This window comes from Muscardinus avellanarius (genome assembly GCF_963383645.1).
Source record: "Muscardinus avellanarius genome assembly, chromosome: 20".
Taxonomy (NCBI): domain Eukaryota; kingdom Metazoa; phylum Chordata; class Mammalia; order Rodentia; family Gliridae; genus Muscardinus; species Muscardinus avellanarius.
This window is the reverse complement of record NC_137806.1, coordinates 21,359,179-21,380,349: the sequence shown is the minus strand read 5'-3', so window position 1 is coordinate 21,380,349 and position 21,171 is coordinate 21,359,179. Positions and strand designations below refer to the sequence as shown.

Genomic DNA, 21,171 nt, shown 5'->3' with positions numbered 1-21,171 from the left:
GGTGCATTTTATTATATGATGAAATACTCTTTTAGAATTTACCTAAGTGAACCTAATCATGCATATCTTGTTTTTCTCCAACAGAGAGACTGCCACAGAATTAGCTGGAAGTCCACCAAGGTAAGCAAGCTGACTTTGCTTATTCTGTACCTGATTTCTGGTATCCATGAAAAAAAACTATGGGGTTCACTTTAAGAGGGCTTCTTATTTTCTTCCTCACATCTATCGTCATATCAATGCCAAAAATTATGTAGAGTCACATGTAAGTGATGTCACCAAGAAGTGATAAGGCTAATAAATGATTTTGAATAAAAATTAGAGCTGGGGGTGTAGCTCAGAGGTAGAAAGCTCATGGGTTTCATCCCAGTACTGCAAAATAAATTAATAAATTAATAAGTAAATAAATAAATAAATAAATAAATAACTTAGAGAACTCATTCTTATTCCTTTGAACTTATGTCACACACACACATATATTTGTCCTTACTATCATAAAAATGTACTGCTTCTTTTATTATTATGTTCATGAGAACTGACAATTTGAATTGGATTTTTTCTTTAGTACACTTGATCATTATTATCCTGTTCAAAGACTTAAACATTCTTGAAAGAATTCTGAGCTTCACCCTACAGAACTTATATCATAATTTGATAATATAAGTATTTTGTTATTGTTACTTAAATACTAAGTAATATTTTAGGAAAAGCAATCAACATATTCTATATTTTTTGATATATTATGTCAGTATATAAAGTAAAATGATTAACAGAATGCAAACTCTAGACACCTAGCTGTCAAGAATGATTACCAAGCTGGGTATGGTACTGTTTAATGGAAAGAAGAGAGGAAGAAAAAGAGAAAAAGAAGTAAGGAAGAAAGTGGCCATATTTAGGATACATTTTACTGAACATTGTATATCTGGAATCTAGTTGTAGTGCCTAGGATTATGCCTTGAAGGTGCTCCATAATCATTTGGAAATGAACTAATGTATGTCATAAGGTATTGCTTAGGAACCATTGGAGATGGGAGTTAAGTGAAACTCAAGAAGAAGAAATAGAAGAGCAAACAGATGTGATCATGAATAGCACTGGGGAATGGGGTAAAGTAGGAATCATCGCCATCTGGTACAGAAGATAAGCACAATTTGATTGCTTTTTGTATGTAAAGAAAAACTTTGCTTATAGGATTATGATTAATATTGCCAAAAAACTGTTTACTGTGATCCAAATATTTAAATTGCTGTATGTCTTCATTCTTTGGATAAGTCCCAAAGAAACATTTCAACCGAGTGCCAGTGTCCAGGGTTAAACCCATACATGTGTTCTGGTTTATATAACGCTGCAGAGCTTGTCATTGTGCTTTCACTGCAAACAGTCCACCATGAAGACCTAGCATCCCCTTATTTATAGAGAGGGAGGGAGGGAGGGAGGGAAGGAGAGAGAGGGGGGGATATCTGACCATGTTTATGGGAAAGAAATTAATTCTGAATAAATGGAATGAGAAATGACTTGCAAACTTTGAAACAGCTAAGTGGAACACCTCTGTATTGTCAGAGGAGACCTACACCTTGCTATAGTCATGAAGATGAAAATTACTCAGCTGTCTGAGTCTACAGCAGCCTCCTGCATTCTATTAAGCAGTGCTTTGTTGTGAATACCAAGTAGACTTTCACAGAGCCCCCAGGCTTCTTACTCAAGGGACAATCTGTTTTCTTCTTGTGTTTGGTGGGAGGGTGGTGCTTGGGGAATGAGCCTAATTATCTTTTATTTGTCATCAACTATTTTTATTCTAATGTTGAATCATGTTGCAAATAAATGACATACAAACTATCCCCTTCTAACTACAATTCACTGTCACTGTCATGCAATAGGGCATGACAAAAGTATGTTAGTTATTTCTCAATTACACCGCTAATATAGCCTCAGGTACTCTTTAACTCTCTCCAGGGACAGTTTGGAACATATCCATTAATAAGGACTTTCTCTCCTTACATTAACAGGAAGTGACATAATCATTTGCTGATGAATCCCTTCCTTGGTGTCCAGAATTTTTTTTTTTTGCCAGAACTTATTTATTTGTACAATCTTTCACAATCCCATCAATTGTTCAGCTTTCAACCTATGTTCAGATTTCTTTGGTCTGTCACCAGCAAAATGCAAATGAGCCCTCAGATACCTGGGTACTATTTAGAAGAACATGGCACCTGCAGTTATTTGATTTGTTTGTCAGCTAATGATTAGCAAAACATGACACTTTGAGGGGTTTTCTTCTCCTTTTAGTCTTAAAAGCGTGCTTATTCTGTGACATCCAGGAAAAAATGGAAAATTGAAATTCAGGCTACTGCTACCTACTGATATGTGACTAGGAAGGAAGGAGGCACTTTGTAACAGTCTATGATTTGATTTTCATTGGCTTCGACTGTCTCAAATATTTCCAAAAGGCCACTTACAACTGTTGCACAGGGGTGACGTATTTCAAATTTAATTGCCTTACATGACATTAATTTCAAGTAGCTGGCCACTGGTTGATAATATTCTGTGCAAATGTGCAAACCATGTAGCTGTGGGTTGTGTCTTGGTAGTTAAACTGCATCGAAGTTGAAGTGAGATATGGGCACAAGGTGCAGGAATAAGCACAAGTTTTATTTTTCATTTCTACTGATAACCTAAATGTGTTTTTGCATTTTTGCCATTGCTGAAATTAAATCCTGGTAATAATTTGTCACCAGGAAAAAAATTAGATTATATAAGCAACATGCATTGAGCATTGCAATTCTATTATACATATTAAAAACAATGATTTTTTTCGGGATTAAAACAAATATTTATACTGACTCACAGACTACTCGTGCTGTCTTCTTTACCTTGAAGTGTCCCAGAAGTGGGAAGGATGGGTCCCTTTCTTGAACTGTGGAATTGATCATTTCAGTCTTGCATAGAACCGCTTGCTTTTCTTTTGCTTGTAACAAAAGACAGTTTAGCAATCTGAACAATTCATTCTCTTGCCATCATGTTTTTCAAAATCTGTTCTTTATGGTGAAGAATGTTTAGGTAGAGCCGTGTAAATAAAACCATGGTAGCCAGGTATAATAGTGCATACCTGTAATCCCAGGACTTGGGAGGCTGAAACAAGAGGATCCCAGGTTCAAGGAAGGCCAGTTTCAGCTAATTTAGTGGGACTCTCACCCACTTAGCAAGACTCTTTTTCAAAGTAAAAAAACAAAAAAGGGTTGGAAGTATAGAATGCCTCTGAGTTCAATCTCCAGAACAAAAATAAAACAAGACAAAACATGGTGAAACCCCAATTGTACAGATGGAATGGAGGCACAAAGTTAATTATGATAAACTGGTTTAAATAAAAGAGGTTCCTATACAGAGAGAAAACTTTATTTGGAATAGCAAAGTAGAGATATAAACAAGGCCTTTATCAACAGAGTTTTCACTGTACTTGCACTCTATTTGCTACCATTTTATAAAAGAGGCCACTTTAATTCCCTGTTAACACAGTCCACTGTTACTCTATATAAAGTAAATGGTATGGAAAATAACAGGATTTAACAGAATTTCACAGAAGTACCTCAAGTACTACTAGAGAGATTCGTGAGGTGGTTCTTAGACACAGCACCCAGAAGTCAGGATGTTCTTTGAAGAACATGAAGTACAGTCAATTAAGCTGGAAATAATTAAGTATATGAATCAGATGTCATCTTGTACTAGGTTTTAGCATAAATCAATGAAATCAGACAAGGGTCAAAGGTCCAAGTTAAGAAAAACTTAGACTTCCTTCTTATATTTTAATCCAATAACTTGATCTTTCTTTCTGGTGCCTTTTGTGATGTTAGGGACATAAGTGTTCAATACAGACGGCTCCCAATTTACAGTGGTTCAATTTAACAGTTTTCTCATTTGGGATAGTGTAAAAGCAATACCCACTCAGTGGAGACCTACTTTGAATTTTGAATTTGTTCTTTTTTCTCTGGGCCAGCCATATGCGGTCTGATCCTCTCTCGAGCTACTAGGAAGGGACAGTGATCACAGTTCCCAGCCAACTACTGGATTGCCAGGGGAAACAGTTAACATTCCACTGTATGCTGCCTTGCTAATCTCTGACATTCAGTAGCTTAGGCATAATAAATGCATTTTTACTTAAAATATTTTTAATTTACACGACTCCATCGTAAGTCCAGGAGCCTTTGTATAAACAATAGAACCCCTGGTTCTTGGATTACTGGTATATATCATAGGATTAGTGTTTGAAACCTACTACCAAGAAGATAAAACTGCTGGTTTGTGTGACTACCAAAGATAAAAGTCGCCGCATTGCCATCTTACATATGGAGTCTCAGCTTTAAATTCTGCCATCTCTGTTATCTGAAACCTGAACTGCACAGATTCCATTTAGTGGAAAGTGCAGACCCTTCTCACTGAGATTTCTCAGGGAGCAAGAAGGGGAAGGGCAGAAGCAAAGAGACTTAATATAAGCTCAGGCAGCTCAACTTGCCTCTCCTGGCTCCGGAGGGTTTAAGAGTTATATCTTCCGCTCCCTGTGGAAGGCTTTGGTAGATAACATGACCTCATATTTCTTGTCCTCAGAGCAACATGCTACTTCCAAAAACCCTTTAGAAATTAGAAGATAAATAGGTTGGTGCTTGTAGGCCAAGCTCTTACCAAGTCACCAAGAGCGAATGGACACTTTCTGCTTTCTTGATAAGCCCAAAGAATCAACAATCCCCTCCACTCTCCTGGGACCCGCATCTAGTGCTATTCAATGCTGATAAACTTCATTATGTAATCATTAACTCAACAAAGGTACCTCCACCAATAGGTATGTGCCAAGTATGGTTGTAGACTCTGGGAGAAAATAGGCAAAACATTTCTCTTCAGTAGTTGAGTTTACTGGAAAGGGTGGAGATAATCCCAGTACTGGAGGCAAAGTTTTAAATACTGTAAGACAGGTAGAGAAACACGTAAGCAAGGTGCTCAGAGCAGTTCCTGCAGCCAGACGGACTATTCTCATTGACAGCAGCCAGGACAACAGCCTGAATCAGCCTTCTGAACAGGACTTGAGTGATGGTCAGGTGTGAACATTTGGCAGTGGGAAGCCACCACCTGTCCCAGACCAACCCCCAACCTCTCAGATGGGCACCATGGCTAATCACAGAAGTAAATATAAAAGTCCCTTGACCTGCTACAATCCATGAGTGTAATGAACAACCAAAGAAAGATACAGACACTGACTCACAACTTACGACGTTTTTGACTTCAGCTTTACAGAAGGGGTATATGTTCAGTAGAAACTGGACTTTGAATTTGGAATTTAGCATGCATATGGCAGGTAGCAACAACTCCCGGTGAGGCACAGAATCAACTCCGGAACAGCCAATACCTGACAGTGTGCTATATTCCTTTTTTTTTTTTTTGACAGCATACATTCAATAAATTATAAGAGATAGCCAATGCTTGATTATAAAATAGGGTTTGCATTAGATGATTTTACACAACTCTATGCTCAATAAAACTGTTCTGAGCAGGTTTAAAATAAGTTAAATAGAGCCAGGTGTGATAGCACATACCTGTAATTCCAGTACTTGGGAGGCTGAGACTGGAGGATCATAGGTTTGAGGCCAGCCTCAGCAACCTAGAGAGAACCTGTTGCAAAATAAAAAATACACACACACACACACACACACACACACACACACACACACGGCTGAGGGTATAACTCTGAGGCAGAATGCCTCTGATTCAATCCCCTATACCAAAAAAAGTAATAAATAAAATATTTAACTAAATAAGCTAAGTTGGAGAAGCAATGATGTTTGTTAGGCTAGGTATATTAACTGCATTTCAACTTAGAGTTTTTCAGCTTAACAATGGACTTCTCAGGACATAACCCCACTATGGGTCGGAAAGCATCTGTGTATGAAAACGTGCCCTTTTTCCATGGCAGCTTTCTAGGGGACATAGTTTTCATTAATTCTCCAAATTACCTAAATCACAACCTCTCATTCTTTATAGATATGAGTCTGTAGTGAATGAATTAAATCACCCTTATGTTATGTTCTATAACATAGTGTTCCGATGTGTAACCAAGTATCAACGGAAGGATCTTTACAAGGGAAACTTTAGAATTTTGTTAAGTTACTCACTGTCTGACCTATTTAGACTGCTCAGATTCTACTTGTTGTAGACTGCATAATTAAATTTTAAATGGAACATGATAAAGAAATTATACTGGTGATCTCCAGAGATTTCGATACCCTATTTGGCTTTTTATACGCGTATAGCAAAGACACACTTTAAAATTTAATAAAGGCCTGCCCTAATTTTTTTTCCTTTTAGATTTTCCTTATCTGCTCCATAATTCAAAGCTATGATACATGAGCCACAAGTGTTACCTGAAATAAATGCTCAAAACAAAAATCCTTAAAAGCACATTTATCCCAATTTGAGATTTCTATTATTCGTGCATGAGAGCTTTTGTGCAGCAATTGAACTCTTTTAAGATAAAACCTGCTATTTCCTGGAATTTGTCACTGTAGAGAATAGGAATTCTGTTCATTCTGCTTTGTGGAAACATTCATAGCTTCAGTTTATAGAGCCGAAGGGTAGAAAATGGTTTCTGAGTACGATATAATATTGCAATTAGAATTTATTTGCTATGTAAAAGTTGCACTCCTCGAGAGAATTAAAAGAAATGTGTGCACATTTCACACACACACACACACACAGCCTTCAGGAAGAAGAGCCAGCTTGGCACAGAGAACGCATGGCTTGATCACACCAAGAGCATTGTATTCTCTTGGGCAAATAATTTTTATTTCATAATCTTTGGTCATCCAATTTCTTTCAGACTTAAAGGGACCAAGACATAATTATATATTCAAAACAACTTTCTCATAATATTGATGACATTTTTTAATGTAAAGCACACCCATCGTGGGTGACAAGACTTTCTTGCTCCCCTGAATGGCTTCAGATTTTACTGTTCACTGAACTTTAACAACAACAACAACAAAAAATAGTAGGGGAATGTCCTTTCCTGCTCAGGGATGTTGTCTTTTTGTTTTGTTTTGTTTATACCTTCTTAAACATTGACATCTATTAATGTTTGGCATCTATCAAGCTGTGTGTAAATTAATAAAATTTATTCTTCTCTATACATAGATAGTTTTAAACCTGTCTTTTCAGATTATATTTTACAAATGTTTATCTGATGTACTTCCCTTTCCTTCTCTTTGGCAAATGTACACGTGTCCTTTTGGGCCCAAACCACATAAGCATCCTCTGTCATTTTTACTTTTCTAAGTAATATTAAACACACACAAAACATTGTAAAAAACCAAGCTGGGTAGTGACATAAGCCAGCAGGGAAAATAAACTCACCATTAAGTCTGACTCTTCACCCTTAACCCTCAACTTGCCTTGCTTAGGTGCAGGATTGCAACTTTAAGGAGTAATGCTGGGTCACATAAAGGATTTTAAAGTGAAGGTCAGGAGGGGAGCATGGTTATCCAGTGAATAAGTGGAAATTATGCCTTCCAACCTCAATACAACATTGAGACCCTTCCCTAATACAAGTACAGATCTGTAGAGCTCTGACCCGCCTCTACAGGAGTGATACCTGGTGGCTCTTAAGTCAACAGGGGGCACCAAGACCTCCTTCAAAGGGAATTAAAGTCGTTTTCAAATTAGGCCTGCAATGAAATAGGTGTCTGTGCAGGGTTCACACTTTTTAAAAAGACTTTAATGAATATTAAAATTCTAACTGACATAATAAATAATGAAAGAGTGAAATGACTCTATTGATATTATCAACATCCTTGCTGTCAACTCTATTATTGAGCACCCACATGCACAAGGGAACGCATGAAGTCTTATGGAGAATGAGGTAAATGATCCCTGCCGTTTAATTGAACCACAAGGTTCTATGAGAAATTCAAACTCATAGACTCGGAACAGTGGTTTTGGCCAGTGTCTGAGGTGGGGATCGGCACAGAAAGGCCAGGCCCTGGTCAAAGGAGGCAAAGTTTCAGTTAGATAGGAAAGTAATTTGATATTAAATTTTGATAATAGATAGGAAAAGTAATCTGGAAAAATCTATCGTATAGCCTGGTGACTACAGTTAGTAATAATGTATTACATATTTAAAATTTCTAAGTGAGTCGATGTCAAACGTTAATACAAAGCTATAAATACATGAGGTGATGGATTTGTTAATGGACTTTTATTTTTCTGTAGTGTATACGTATGTCAAGTGTGATGCATGCCGTAAACGCCATTTTTATTTTGTCAATGAAAGTAATTATAAACAACTAAATGATTCTAACAGCTGAAATTTGATTTATATTAAGAGAAAAGTATGTTCTTCCCTAACAAACACAAAGTCTGTCACATGATAAAGATATACTTAAACTAGGCATGGTGGTACATGCCTATAATCCTAGTACTTGGGAGTCTGAGACAGGAAGAGCTCAGGTTCAAGACCAGCCTCAGCAACGTATCAAGACTCTTAGCAAAATAGCAAAATCCTGTTTCAAAACAAAAAATAAAAGGATTGGGGTCTAGCTCAGAGGTAGAATGCCCTGGGTTTAATCTATACTACCACATAAAAATATATAAATATATAGAGAGAATACATTAAGTACCACATACAATGACCAACTATTTCAATGCCAAGGAGACAGCGAATATTTTTTGGGGGGGTCTGGCAATTAGAAAATATCACATTGGCAGACATGTGTCTTCTGGGAGAAGAAACAGCAGTCACAAAGCAAGGAACATCTTTTCTGAAATGGAGATGCAGCAGCTGGTTCTACCCAGATGGTTTGTTGAGAGAATAATGAATTGCGAGATTGCAGAAACAGGTAGAGGCCAGATTGCAAAGCTTTAGAATGATTGAAGAGTTGAGGTTTTTGATTTGCTTGGTTTTGTTTTCACCAGGCCATGAACAGCATTGGAGCAGGATAAAGATGTGATTGAGTGTGTTAGCAAGGCGAAGCTGACGGTCTCCTGCAAAATCTGTCATGGTGGCCAGAGTCACCCTCCAGTAAACTCCCTGAACACTGGAACCAAGTGTGTTTTGTTCAGCTCTCTGTACTCAATACCTAGCACAGCACCTACTGTACCCAGTAGGTGCTCAAATATGCATCAAATTAGTGAGTTCATGGTAGACAAAGATTTTCCTAAATAGTTCAGATGAAGAAGATAAATGTATGAATAGACTAATCATCATAGAAACAAAAAAAGAAACTATATATTCCTGAAAATATTGGCCAGCGGGGAGGGGGGCTGGACATGATGGCACACGCTTGACATCCCAGTAATTGGGAGGCTGAGAGAGAAGGATCTCAGGTCCGTGTCCAGCCTCAACAACTTAGTGAGGAGATCTTATTTCAAAATAAAAAATAGGGCCAGAGGTGTAGCTCAGAGATAGAATGTCCCTGGGTTCAATCCCCAGTTAAAAAAATATATTGGGGAAAAAACAATTTCAATTGTACTTGCTTAAACTCAGGAGTTAGAGAAAGGGGCAAGCTATTTGATTCTCACATTTTTAGTCTGGGAATGTCATGATACTGCCAAACCAAACCAGGGAAGTCTGAAGGAAGGGCTTCTTGGAAATTTTGAGTTCGAAAGAAGCTCAAAAGACGCTTTGTACTGAGGTTGAGATAAGGGCCAGAGGCTGAGAGTTGGTCTTGGTGTGGGCCTGGAAGCTTGAACATTATACAACATGGCGGGCATTGTTTGCATGGAGGTTGGGTGGAACCCGTTGTGTTCACCCAAGTGGGCTTTGCAGTTGCCTTCACAGAGGCATTCCCTGCCGAATTAGACAAGTTGCAAATTTGTCAGAGATTCCTTGAAGACAAAGAATGTTGGTGCAGAGGTGCGTATAATACTCGAATAGCTGCTAATTTATTCTGGCAATTTCCCAGGAGATAGAGGCCTAAAAAGACTTCTCTGGGGTGACTTAACCACAGACAGTGCTTCTCTGTTGACGGTCCACCTCGATGACCATCTTTTTCCTGACATTCACTATGGAAATTTGGGACGTGATTCCTTTAGGGGAGATAGCTTGGCAACAGAACCGTGTGTGCTGCTTGTTCGCACTTGGCCTTTCGCGTCTTGGCCTGGAATTTCTTGGCTTACTTCATAGTGTCTGGGGTTTCATCTTTTCTGGGTTCCGGCCTGAAGCTCTGGCAGTCGATAGTGCTCAGTTGAGAAAGTCCTCCCTAAGTTCAGTTTCCATGATGCAAGAGTTTCTTGCTAATTCCGGGGTGAATTGCCACCCCTACTTAATGCGACATTTTGGCTATTCATTCTGTCATCTAGCTCCAGTATTGCTTAAGTTTTATGAAAAGTTCCTTATAAAAGAGCGAAGGGTAGTTTGGCGGTGCTTGGGGACCACTTTAGGTATAATAGGGGAGGGAAAACAGGTCATAGAGCAGCTACCTGATAGCTAATGTGTTGAACCATAAGGATTGTGTGTGCTTGTGTATATGTGTGTGCATATGTGTGTGTTTGTGTTTTGTGTTTATCTGTGCTGGGAGGACTGTCCCAGGAGCATTCTACCTCTGAGCTATACCCCCAGCCCTATTTTATTGTTTATTTTGAAGCAGGGTCTCACTAGGTTGATGAGAGTCTCACTAGTCGCTGAGGCTGTCTTTGAACCTGTGATCCTCCTATCTCAGTCTCCCAAGTACTGGGATTACAAGCATGCACCACCACACCTGGCAGGACTTTAGATTTTATTTGTTCATACGTGTGGCCACTCAGCATAGTACAGGAATGTGTGTAGGGTTGAAAAAGCTAATCTCTGTTAATAGAGAAAATATAGAACAACTGTAAGTTATACACGGGATATGAAACCATGAAAGGAAGCAAGAACTGGACACCAAGTTGGAGTCGCCATGAAAACCAGGAATTCTCATAACCAGTGACTCTGCCAGGCTTTCTTATCTGGTTTGTCCTTTCCTCTTCTGCTCTCTCAATGGATTTTCTCCCTTCTCTGCTATGTATGTGCCTCACATTGACTCTTAGAAAGTAAAAGGAAATAGTAACGCCTCCTTGTTCAGTAGAAAAACAAACCGAAGAGCAGAGAATCTAAGGGGAACCACTAGAGCTACACTGTTTGGGTGGCTGGGCAAGCTGATGTTTTCTTGGTGTGGATAGAGTTCAGTTATTTCAGAGCCTGTTCTCGGGCCAACAAAGCAAAGAAGTGCATCGACTTCTTACCAATTATTTGTACTCTTTCCCTCGACCCCCATTTCTATGGTAACTTCAATCCCTCTCCACCATCCAACCCTGGTGACAAAAAGGTTATTTCCAATGTTCCTCACCATAGCCATATTGTAGTCGAATAAAAATGAAATAATAAAGCAAATGTATATGCTAGTTATCTGGATCCTGGTGGAGAGCAGTGCTTCTCAAATGTTGATGTTCATGGCAGTCATCTGAGGCTTTTGTTTAAATGTATATGGTGATGCAGTTGGCCTGGGGTGTGACCTGCAATTCCACATTGCTAACAAGCTCCTGCAGGGTTCCAATGATTCTAGACCTCAAAACAGAGTAGCAAGGGCTGACAGAATCACTAGTCACATTTTTCCCCCCCGGACATTAACAATCATTTTGCAAGTTCTATCTCTGCACCTTTAGGGATACAATGCTTTCAAGTATCATTCTACCATATATCCAGTTGGCTTGCTTCTATTTATTTTTTGAGAAGATGCTGCGAGCCACTTTGGAAACTGCTACCGTAGCAGTCGTTTCTTAACAGACTGAGTTACTATCAAAACCACGATAAAGGCTTGTGGATTATGTTACTATTGTGTTATGGAGCCCGTATGAGCATCGGATGCAATGTCAATCAAGACTAAGTTTATAGTGAGTAGCTATAATTGATAGAGATACTAGAAGTTATGTTAGGGAGGTTTTGCTTTACAAGTGGAAGTGCTATTGGTGTCGAGTAATCAAGTTCTCTGGTGTTCTCATTGTGTGTTGGTGACTTTGGATAGTGTAAGTCTAGATAATATGACAGCACACACACACACACACACACACACACACACACACACACACACGTGCTTCCAGAAAGAAGTGCTTGTGAATTGTCTGTAGTCTTGAAGCTGATCCCTTGAAACTGACATTTATTGACGACACCGATGGTAAAATGTCCTATATTTCTTTATTCCATCTGAAGCTGAAAAGCATTATAGAAACAATATTATTTCTCTACTTTTACCTCTGCCCCCATTTGTCCTGTCCCCTCTGCTAAAGAAAACTGAGGTGTCTTGAATATAGTAACCTAATTTGAAAGGACTCCAGAGAAATAGAAAGAGAGATAGGTAATTCTGAATATTCAGAATTCAATAATAAAAAAATAATCACTTTAGTGAAAAGCCAGCTGTTCTTTGTATTCTAATAGGCATGTGATGATGATGAAAAGTAGCATTCAAGTGAAGTTTACAGGGTAGAACTGGTTTGATTCATAGTATTATACCATTTTGCAGAGTAGGAAATGTTATTTAGGTTTGACAAAAAAAAAAAAACCTGAACAGTACAGCCAGTCCAAAGACTCAAATACCAAAGGATTATCTTTAAATTTAGAAAATGGAAAAAAATGCTAGTGCATTATATTTAAGGCATCACATGATAATGCTCTCGGAGATTACACCTGTGTTCTCTGTGTCCTTCAAATTTCATTTGAATTAATGCTTTATGGATCTTCCTGATGCTTGGGATATGTTAAAATACTATCGCAAACATACCAGGCAACTTGGGTGCAGATGATTCTAGATTTGAATTATTTCAGCATTCTGCTATGATTTGAGAAGAAGTTGGAGTTGCATGGCAATTCAGAGGTCGATTTCTGTGTCTCCCCTATGAGTCTGAGGGCTCAATGAATTTCCCCCAGAAAGGACCCTGAGACAAGGGTTTGAATCCAAGGATACAGGCAAATTGGGATATGACATAGGAAGCCAGCGAATTATACACGTGAGTGCATGACTATCCAGGCAACTGGAACCAGCCCGTGGGGGACCCTATGAAACCCTGTCCCATACAGGGGCATAAAAGCTACTGCATCTCCACTTCATTCCCTGTTCCTTACTGCTTCAGATGCCCCAGGGTATTTGCTCTTGAACACGTCTACCTTTTACTTGCCTGGGCCAAGTGTTTCTAGGGCAGGGAAAGTCCTTTCTCTATGGCATAAAGAGGTGGTCATCCATGGGCTTCTGGGGAAGGGTCTGCAGGCAACACTCTGGGAAGGCTAAGGGCATAAAAGCAGGACACTGATATTAGCTACGTTATGAGTGCAGCCACTATTGTATTCCCAGTTGCATTAGTGTTATAGTGCCTGGTACCTAGAAGATGTTTAATAAGGATGGATGGATGGATGGATGGATGGATGGATGGATGGATGGATGGATGGAAAGAGGAAATAAGCATGGTGAGGGTTGGAGGGAAGGTGGGGAAATGAATAATTTCCAGTAGAATTAGGAAAGCCAGCATTGGCAATATGTCAGCCGGCAGCACAGATAGATCAAAGATCAGAGATGGTCTTTGAAAATGATATCTTGCTTCTGATTTAGGTCCCCAAGCTAATATCTAATCAATTTTATGCTTGCCAGGTTTATTATGCATGAAGAGAGGAGAAAAGAAAAGGAAGGGTGGGCAGGAGGAAGCAAAGGGCTCTGTGTCTCAACTACCTCGACTCCGAAGGGCGGGACTGAGGGAACTTAGACTTGTGACATCCGTGGTTATATGACACCCACATGATTTCCTCAAAAACAAGCAGAAGATTTTTATTTTTGATGATTCTGTTCCCAGTGTTTATGGAAGGAATTTTCAATGAATCATTGAAAGCTGGTCTACTTCCTTGGTCAGGGTGGGAAGGAAGGGAGTAGACTGGAGAGTCCAGGATAGGGGTAACAACAATGTCTAGTGCCCAGGCAAAAATGAATAAAATTGTGTTAGTCACCCATATGTTTGCTAATATTAAGATATTCAGCCTCAAATGAATTAACCTTATTTATGTTTTGCTAACATTTGTGTGTGTGTGTGTGGTACTAGAGATTGAACCCAGGGGCATTCTACCTCCAAGATATATCTTCCGCAGCCTTATGTCTTCTTCTTTATTTTGAAACAGCGGCTCCCTATATTTCAGGAGGTCTCACTAAGTATTTGAAGCTGGCCACAAACCTGCAATCCTCCTGTCTCAGCCTCCCAAATACCGGGATTACAAATTTAGGCCACCATGCCTGGCTTGCTAACATATTTGAATATGGAGTAAAAAAAATCACAAAATGACAACAGATATTTTTAATACATGATACTAAACATAGAAGTAGCATATGATTGCTTTCATTTTTTATTTTGATAGTTCCCATTATGTACATAGATGGTTATAACCTGGGAGTATGTCTGTTTGGCCACGCATGGGTCTAAATGTGTTTATATGTTTAGTATATGTGCATGTGAGAGGCAGAGCAGAAGAAAGGAAAGGGTTGTGGAGAGAGATTCCTTCCAAAAATATGTATTTTTCTATTTTCTGGTTTTGATCATCTGTAACTTTTTTAGCAAACATGATGCTCTATGATTCTGTGAATTACCATAGAGTGTTAATGTTAAACCTCCAGAAGGCCTAACTCAACCCAGCGCTCTCCTCCAATTACGGTAACTGTCAACTTCATAACTTATAAGAGTCACGAGCTCTTCTGTTCTCTTTGCTGGAAGTTGAGAGATACTATTCAATTTATTTATTTATTTATTTATTTATTTTTAGTGGTCCTGGGGTGGAACTCAGAGGCTTTCTACCTCCACACTATACTCCCAGACCTATTTTATATTTTATTTGGAAATAGGGTCTCCCTAAGTTGTGAAAGCCTCACTAAGCAGCTGAGGCTGGCGTCAAACCTGTGCGATCCTCCTGTCTCAGCCTCCCAAGTGTGGAGATTACAAGCGTACGCCACCACGCCCGACGAGGGATACTATTTTAGAGAAATAATCCTAGAAGAAAAAGGGGTACCCAGCAAGGCAGCACTGAGCATACAGAGTTTGAGAACCCCAGCAAAGGGTTAAGAAGTTAGAAATAATTACTCCCTGTCAGAAACATGAGTGGAAGGAGCTTGGCAATCCTGCTGTCTGTTTTTCCTGGAGGAGTGGAGAAATGTTCTTCAGAGACCAGGGCCAACACGGACGCAGAGTACTGAGCTGTTTCTCTGCCCTGGGGCCTTCGTACCGGCTCCCTTACTGGGCCTCCCATGACCCTGGAACTGGGTGGCAGGCCAGCTACACAGGGGTGTGGGAATTCAATCCACAAACATTTGGTTTCTTCTAGCAGGACTCCCAGCTCCTCTCGACAATTTCCTCACACTGATTTATTGATTTAATTTTTTGGTTGGCGATGGTGATAGTTATAAAGTAAATTTACCCCCCAGGAAAACAGGATATTTGGGGAATTCATTAATGCTAACACACTGCACTTGGAGGCCAGATCCACTCTCTGTCTCACCAAATCAGCTGCTGGCAAGCAGGCGACACCAAGGGAACGTGCCTGCTCATCACCTCCATTGACTCAGCTGGGATAGTGGAATCTAAGGATATGGTGTCATTCCCCCACCCTGCCTCGTTGACCTTAGGAAAAAAACGTAAAGTCACTGACTTTCAGTAACCCCATATTCTCACCATGCTTAAATTTTGCCAGTGTATTTTTCTTTATTTTGATTCTAGCTTCCGGGGGAAGACATTGCCATATTTTTTTTCTACCCTCAAATCATACAAAAGGGTTACCTTAGATACTTGTTATTGTTAGATAATGTCCCCTGCAGTGCTCATGTATTAATGTTCAGCATTGATGTAATTAAATCACAAGGGTTGTAATCTCATTGGAAGACAGAGCCATAGTAATGGACTTACTGGGCGGTGACCTAGGCCGGTGGGGTGTCACTGTAGAAGGTGGGTCTCTGGAGGTATGGCCTTAGAAACCGTGCTTTTGTCCTTGAATCCCCTTGCTTGCTTGCCTCTGGCCTCCATGATGTGAGACAAAGCCTGGTTCTTTCTCCTTATGTTTATTGTCGTCATGCCCTGAAACTCCACAGACCTTGCCTGACATAGACTGAACCCTGAAATCTCCAAAACCTGTGAGCGAGTAGATCTCCCTCTAATTTATATGGTCAGGCTTATTGGATCACAAAAATGAAAATAGCATCTGAGGCAGTACTTCACTGGTTTTTCCTTTCTGAGTAGCAAATTATCCTAAAACTCAGATGCTTTAAACAATAAACATTTGTTATCTGTTTCTCTGGGGCAGAGAACTGGATGTGGCTTAGCCAGGAACATGTATTTCTAGGTCTCTCGTAGAGCTGTAGTCCAGGTTTTGTCTTGGCTACAATGTTATAGGAGAACTGGACTTAAAAAGATCCGCTTTCAAGTTTACTGGTGTGATTGCTGGAAGGACTATAGTACTGTGGGGAGCTGGGCTGAGGGCCTTAGTCCCTGAATTTCTGTTGTTTGTACCTCCCTCAACTCCTTGCCCTGTAGGCCTCTCTACAGGAAGCTGGCTTCCATTATAGCAAAGACCAAGTCAGAGCTAGCAAGAAGTCACAGTCTTTTAATAACCTAATCTCATGACCTCCCATGACACTTCATTATAAAGGAAATCAGAAGGACCAGCCCATATTCAAAGAAGGAATTATATGATGACATGAATACAAGGAGAGAGGGATCATCTTCGGGGCCATTTTAGAGGCTTCTTACACTGATGGGATTCCAAACTGAAACATGATATAGTCCTTCTTGCTGCAGTAAATGTTGTGTGCAAGAAAAAATTTTCAGTCATTGGTGGTGATGTAGGTTACTAACTTGAGGATGAAGAAGAAACTATGATAGACTATTTATTGGGTAGTTGGACGTTGTCCCAGTGTGACAAAGAGGAAACCCAGAGATCATACCAGCTCTGGGGAGGCACAACGTGTATCACTGTGAAATGACTACATGTGAGGGGAAGATTTTCCACTTAGGACTGAAGTTGGAGCTAATTGAGTGCCGAAAAGAGGCTGGCTTGCAGATCTGGGAGCTAAACACAAACACAAGTTTACACTTTTTACAAAACTGAGATTGTGACCGAGAACAAAAGGACAGTGTTAGAAAAGATTGGGATAATCTAGTATAACTCTAGAACCAAAGGAAATACTCTGTTTTCAAAGATATAGGTGTATTACCTACCTAAGATACTCAAGATTTCTTCTTAATGGGTTGCCTCTATAACTTACTCATTTCAGGTTGAGCTAGCTACACCTTACAGGGTAGTTCTCTACCCTCACAGAAAAGGCAAGCTCAGCCCATACTTACTATGAAACAACATAGTATGTCTTGGGCACAGATAGAAGTGGAGGTTGTGTTAGTCAGGTTTCTGTTACTATAGCAAATACACAAGATGATCAGCTTATAAAGAGAAAAGGTTTTCTTGGGCTCCCTGTGTTGGAGGTTCCAGTGCATGATTGAAGGGCCACGTTGCTTTGGGGCCTGTGGTGAGGAAGCCTGTCATGGTAGGAGAATGTAGCAAGACTGTTCATCTCCTAGCTGGGACACAAAAGCAGAGAAAAGAATCAGCAAGCCACAGTGCCCCTCATGGCCTAAAACCTCCTACTAGAGCTGACCACTTCAATATTTCCATCACCTTCCATTATCCCAAGCTGAGAACCATGACTTTTATACATGGGCCTTTGGGAGACATTTGAGATCTGAACTATAGCAGAATAATCCTTGTTCTACTACGGGTTATAGGCATGTAACTTAGAGCCTGGTAAGTAAACTTGAACCATTGAGTTTAGGTAACTACAAAACAGGATCTTTTGTTCCTCACCAAGGAAACCCTATAGAAGCTCCTAGTGACCTATGTATGGGTAAATATGGTAGGTGCCTTAGCATTATTATATTAACATATAATGCTTAGACTCTTGGCAATATTTGATACCACTGACACCTCCTTGTTCCTTGTTGAACACATCTTCCCTTGGATATAGATGCAATTTTGCAAGTTCTTAGCAAAAACCTTTGGCCTGGGGAAAAGCTTTTTATATGAGAAGAACAGAGGACCTGGACTCACTCCTCAGTGATCACATCCACTACATAAAAAGAGAAAAATGTGGTTTTAGAGCAGCATTGGCCCAAGAGGTAAGAAAGAAGCCAGACAGGAGTGGAGTTAGAAGTGGATCGGAAGTGAGAAAGTACAGATAATTCATTTAAGATCAGTTTGCTGGGTGTGGTGGCGCACGCTTGTAATCCCTGTGCTTGGAAGGCTGAGACAGTAGGATCACGCAGGTTTGAAGCCAGCCGCGCGCGCTGGCTTAGGAGACCCTGTTTCCAAATAAAAATGTAAAAATAGGTCTGGGAGTATAGCCCGGAGGTAGAAGGGCTTCCAGGAACCCCAGTACCACCAAAAAAAAAAAAAAAAAAGACCAGTTTGCTGGGCATGGTGACGCACGCTTGTAATCCCTGTGCTTGGGAGGCTGAGACAGGAGGATCACACAGGTTCGAAGCCAGCCTTGGCTACTTAGTGAGGCTCTCAGCAACTTAGTGAGGCCCTGTTTCCAAATAAAAAAAAAATTTAAAAAAGAGGTCTGGGATTATAGCCCAGAGGTAGAAAAGCCTCTGGGTTCCACCCCCAGTACCACCAAAAAAAAAAAAAAAAAAGATGACCAGTTCCAAAGGAGAGAAGAGAGTGGTAGCTGATCGGAAGTAATGGACTTTGAGGATGTTTTTAGAGATGGGTGGGACCACATTTAAATGCAAAGAAGCACTGGGGGAGGGGGTTGAATTCTGTAGGGAAGCAACATGTATGGGACCCAGAGCCCAGGTGGGACTGACTTGCAGGAAGGGCCCACACTCCCCTTTAAACAGGCTGGAAGGAGGAAAGGCGCAGTGGACTTGGGTCCGCGTGTGCTACAGGGTCATCAGTGAGTCTCCTCCACATTCAACCCAAGAACAGGCTAGAGCAGTAGGAGACAGCCAGGAGTGGGGGACGCTGCTGATGAGCCGTGCCTGAGGCAAGGAGCGCAAGGCTGGGGCATGGGGGGGCAGCAGGTGGAGCGCCTGCCCTGGAGTAGTTGGATGAGGAACTGCATACAGCAATTGTGTAGACCCAAGAAGAGGATACGGAAGAGAGCAAGGGGTGTGTAGTGTGGACTGAAAGAAGACTGTGAGAGCCAACTGGCCGGGGAGGTCCAGGAGAAGCCTTGGTCTATGGAGGATGGTGAGACCTTGGCTCAGGCCGTGGTTACAATGTGGGTATTCAGGGGAGGAAACAAAATAGAGGATATACAGAGAACCTGTTCTCTGCTGGACCCAGGAATTTGCCACCTGTGTGCCCTACAGCCTTTTTGTCAGAGAAATGGCGAGCTTCACCTGCAGTCTTTTAGCTGGCAAGGGGAAAGCCAGACCCTGTGCCAGGGCTGTGTGAGGTCCGGCCTGCACCATGCTGTGTCTCCAGGAATCAGCAAGCCCAAGCGAGTTATCTGGGCTCAACTTAGGTAGCTGTATAAGAGCAGCTCTGAGGATCACAAATCCACACTTAGCCAACTGGACAGTATCAGGGAGCTGGAAATGTCACCCACCGGGAGGGTCAGTGCAGGTGGCTAGAGCTCTGGGAGCCTGGCCCCTGTGTGCATCTGAGTGATGAATGGTCTTCTGGCCTCGCCTGAATTAGAAGTCACGGTGCTGTTGATTCCGCACACCCACTGTCCCAGAAAAGGCGACAGCAAGTGCCTGTCAGCAACTGTTCCAGGAGAGAAGCCGAGGAAAGGTGTCGCTTAACAATGTTGACAAATTTCTGATTGGGCTATTACAGTGTGTTAATGTGCATTCTCAAACAATATGTTTCCCTCTGCCACTTTTTTTCCCCCTGCTGGTTTGATGGAGAAAACCATAGCGACCAGAAGTGCACGATTTATGCCGATCGCAGAGCAGGGGACGGGGCATTGGCAGGGAGCCCCCTTGGGGAGGAATTTACCTTTCGAAACTAGAGGGGAACAGGTGCTCTGGAGCTGGCATGTACTTCACGAGGGTGGGGATGGCATTCCCGAAGGGAAAGGTCACTCAGATTAACAACACGCTGCTGAGAATGATGACATCCTGGCTCTGTCGTTAAAACAGGTGGCTGTCATTACGGCCGCACGCTCATAATGGGAGGATAACAGTCTGGGAGAGATTTATTTGGGCCCCAGAAAGATGGAATTGCACATAAAGGAGGAAACAAGGCATAAAGAGGACCAATTTGGGGGATTTCTCTCCCCGCAGGATTGCACGTGATGCTCATTAATGGTGTCGAATTTGTGCCACTGTATCCAGAGGGTTGAATTACCTCCAGAGCTGCCATTTATTCAGGTTTATTCAAGAATCCTTTGGGAGAGATCTTTCTTTCCTTCTTGGATGCTTCCATTTAAGGGAGCAAATGTAAAAATTTACTGTATTTGACAAAACAGACCTGGTTTCTTTTCCTACAAATGATGCTGGCTGATCCGCAGACAGTTGAGACCAAGTGGTGGCACAAATAATGATGAGGTCAGCGGGTTTCCCATTCCTGCAAGATCCCTGATAGGACTGGGTACCCTGTTTTTCTTAAACGATGAAGCTTAAATATTTTCATTTAACTAACTATTGCCAGGATTTTCCTAAGCATCTTTTTTTTTAACCTACTGGATATTGGATTCAGGGGTACTCTACCTCTAAGTTATACCCCATCCATATTTTTTTTTTATTTTGAAACAAGGTCTCAAGCCAGGTGTGGTGGTGCACACTTGTTATCTCAGTGCTTGAGAGGCTGAGACAGGAGGATCGCAAAGGTTCAAAGCCAGCCTCAGCTTCTTAGTGAGACTCCCTTCATCTTGGTGAGACCCTGTTTCCAAAGAAAATATAGAATTGGTCTGGGAGTATAGCGCAGAAGTAGAAAGCCTCTGTGTTCCACCCCAAGTACCACACACAAAAACAGCAACAACAACAACAACAACAACAACAACAACAACAACCAAGGTCTCACTAAGTTTCAGTGGGCCTGACTAAGTTGCCGAGGCTGGCCTCAACCAGCAATTCTCTTGTCTCAGCCTCTCACGTACTGGGATTACAGTTGTACTCCACCATGCCCGGCTTTTAAGCATCTTCCAAGTATTAACTCAATA

General features: G+C 41.0%; 1 protein-coding gene across 8 annotated transcripts in view; it reads left to right on the top strand.

The window, feature by feature from the left end:
- The window catches only part of CELF2 (CUGBP Elav-like family member 2), a gene marked incomplete at both ends in the record, with an annotated part of 565,297 nt that overhangs the window by 133,009 nt on the left and 411,117 nt on the right, over positions 1-21,171 (top strand). For all 8 annotated transcript variants that reach the window (XM_080717280.1, XM_080717283.1, XM_080717285.1 and 5 more), the window contains one exon: positions 85-120. In XM_080717280.1, the coding sequence (XP_080573406.1) occupies positions 85-120 (36 nt within the window). The remainder of the gene's footprint in view (positions 1-84; positions 121-21,171) is intronic.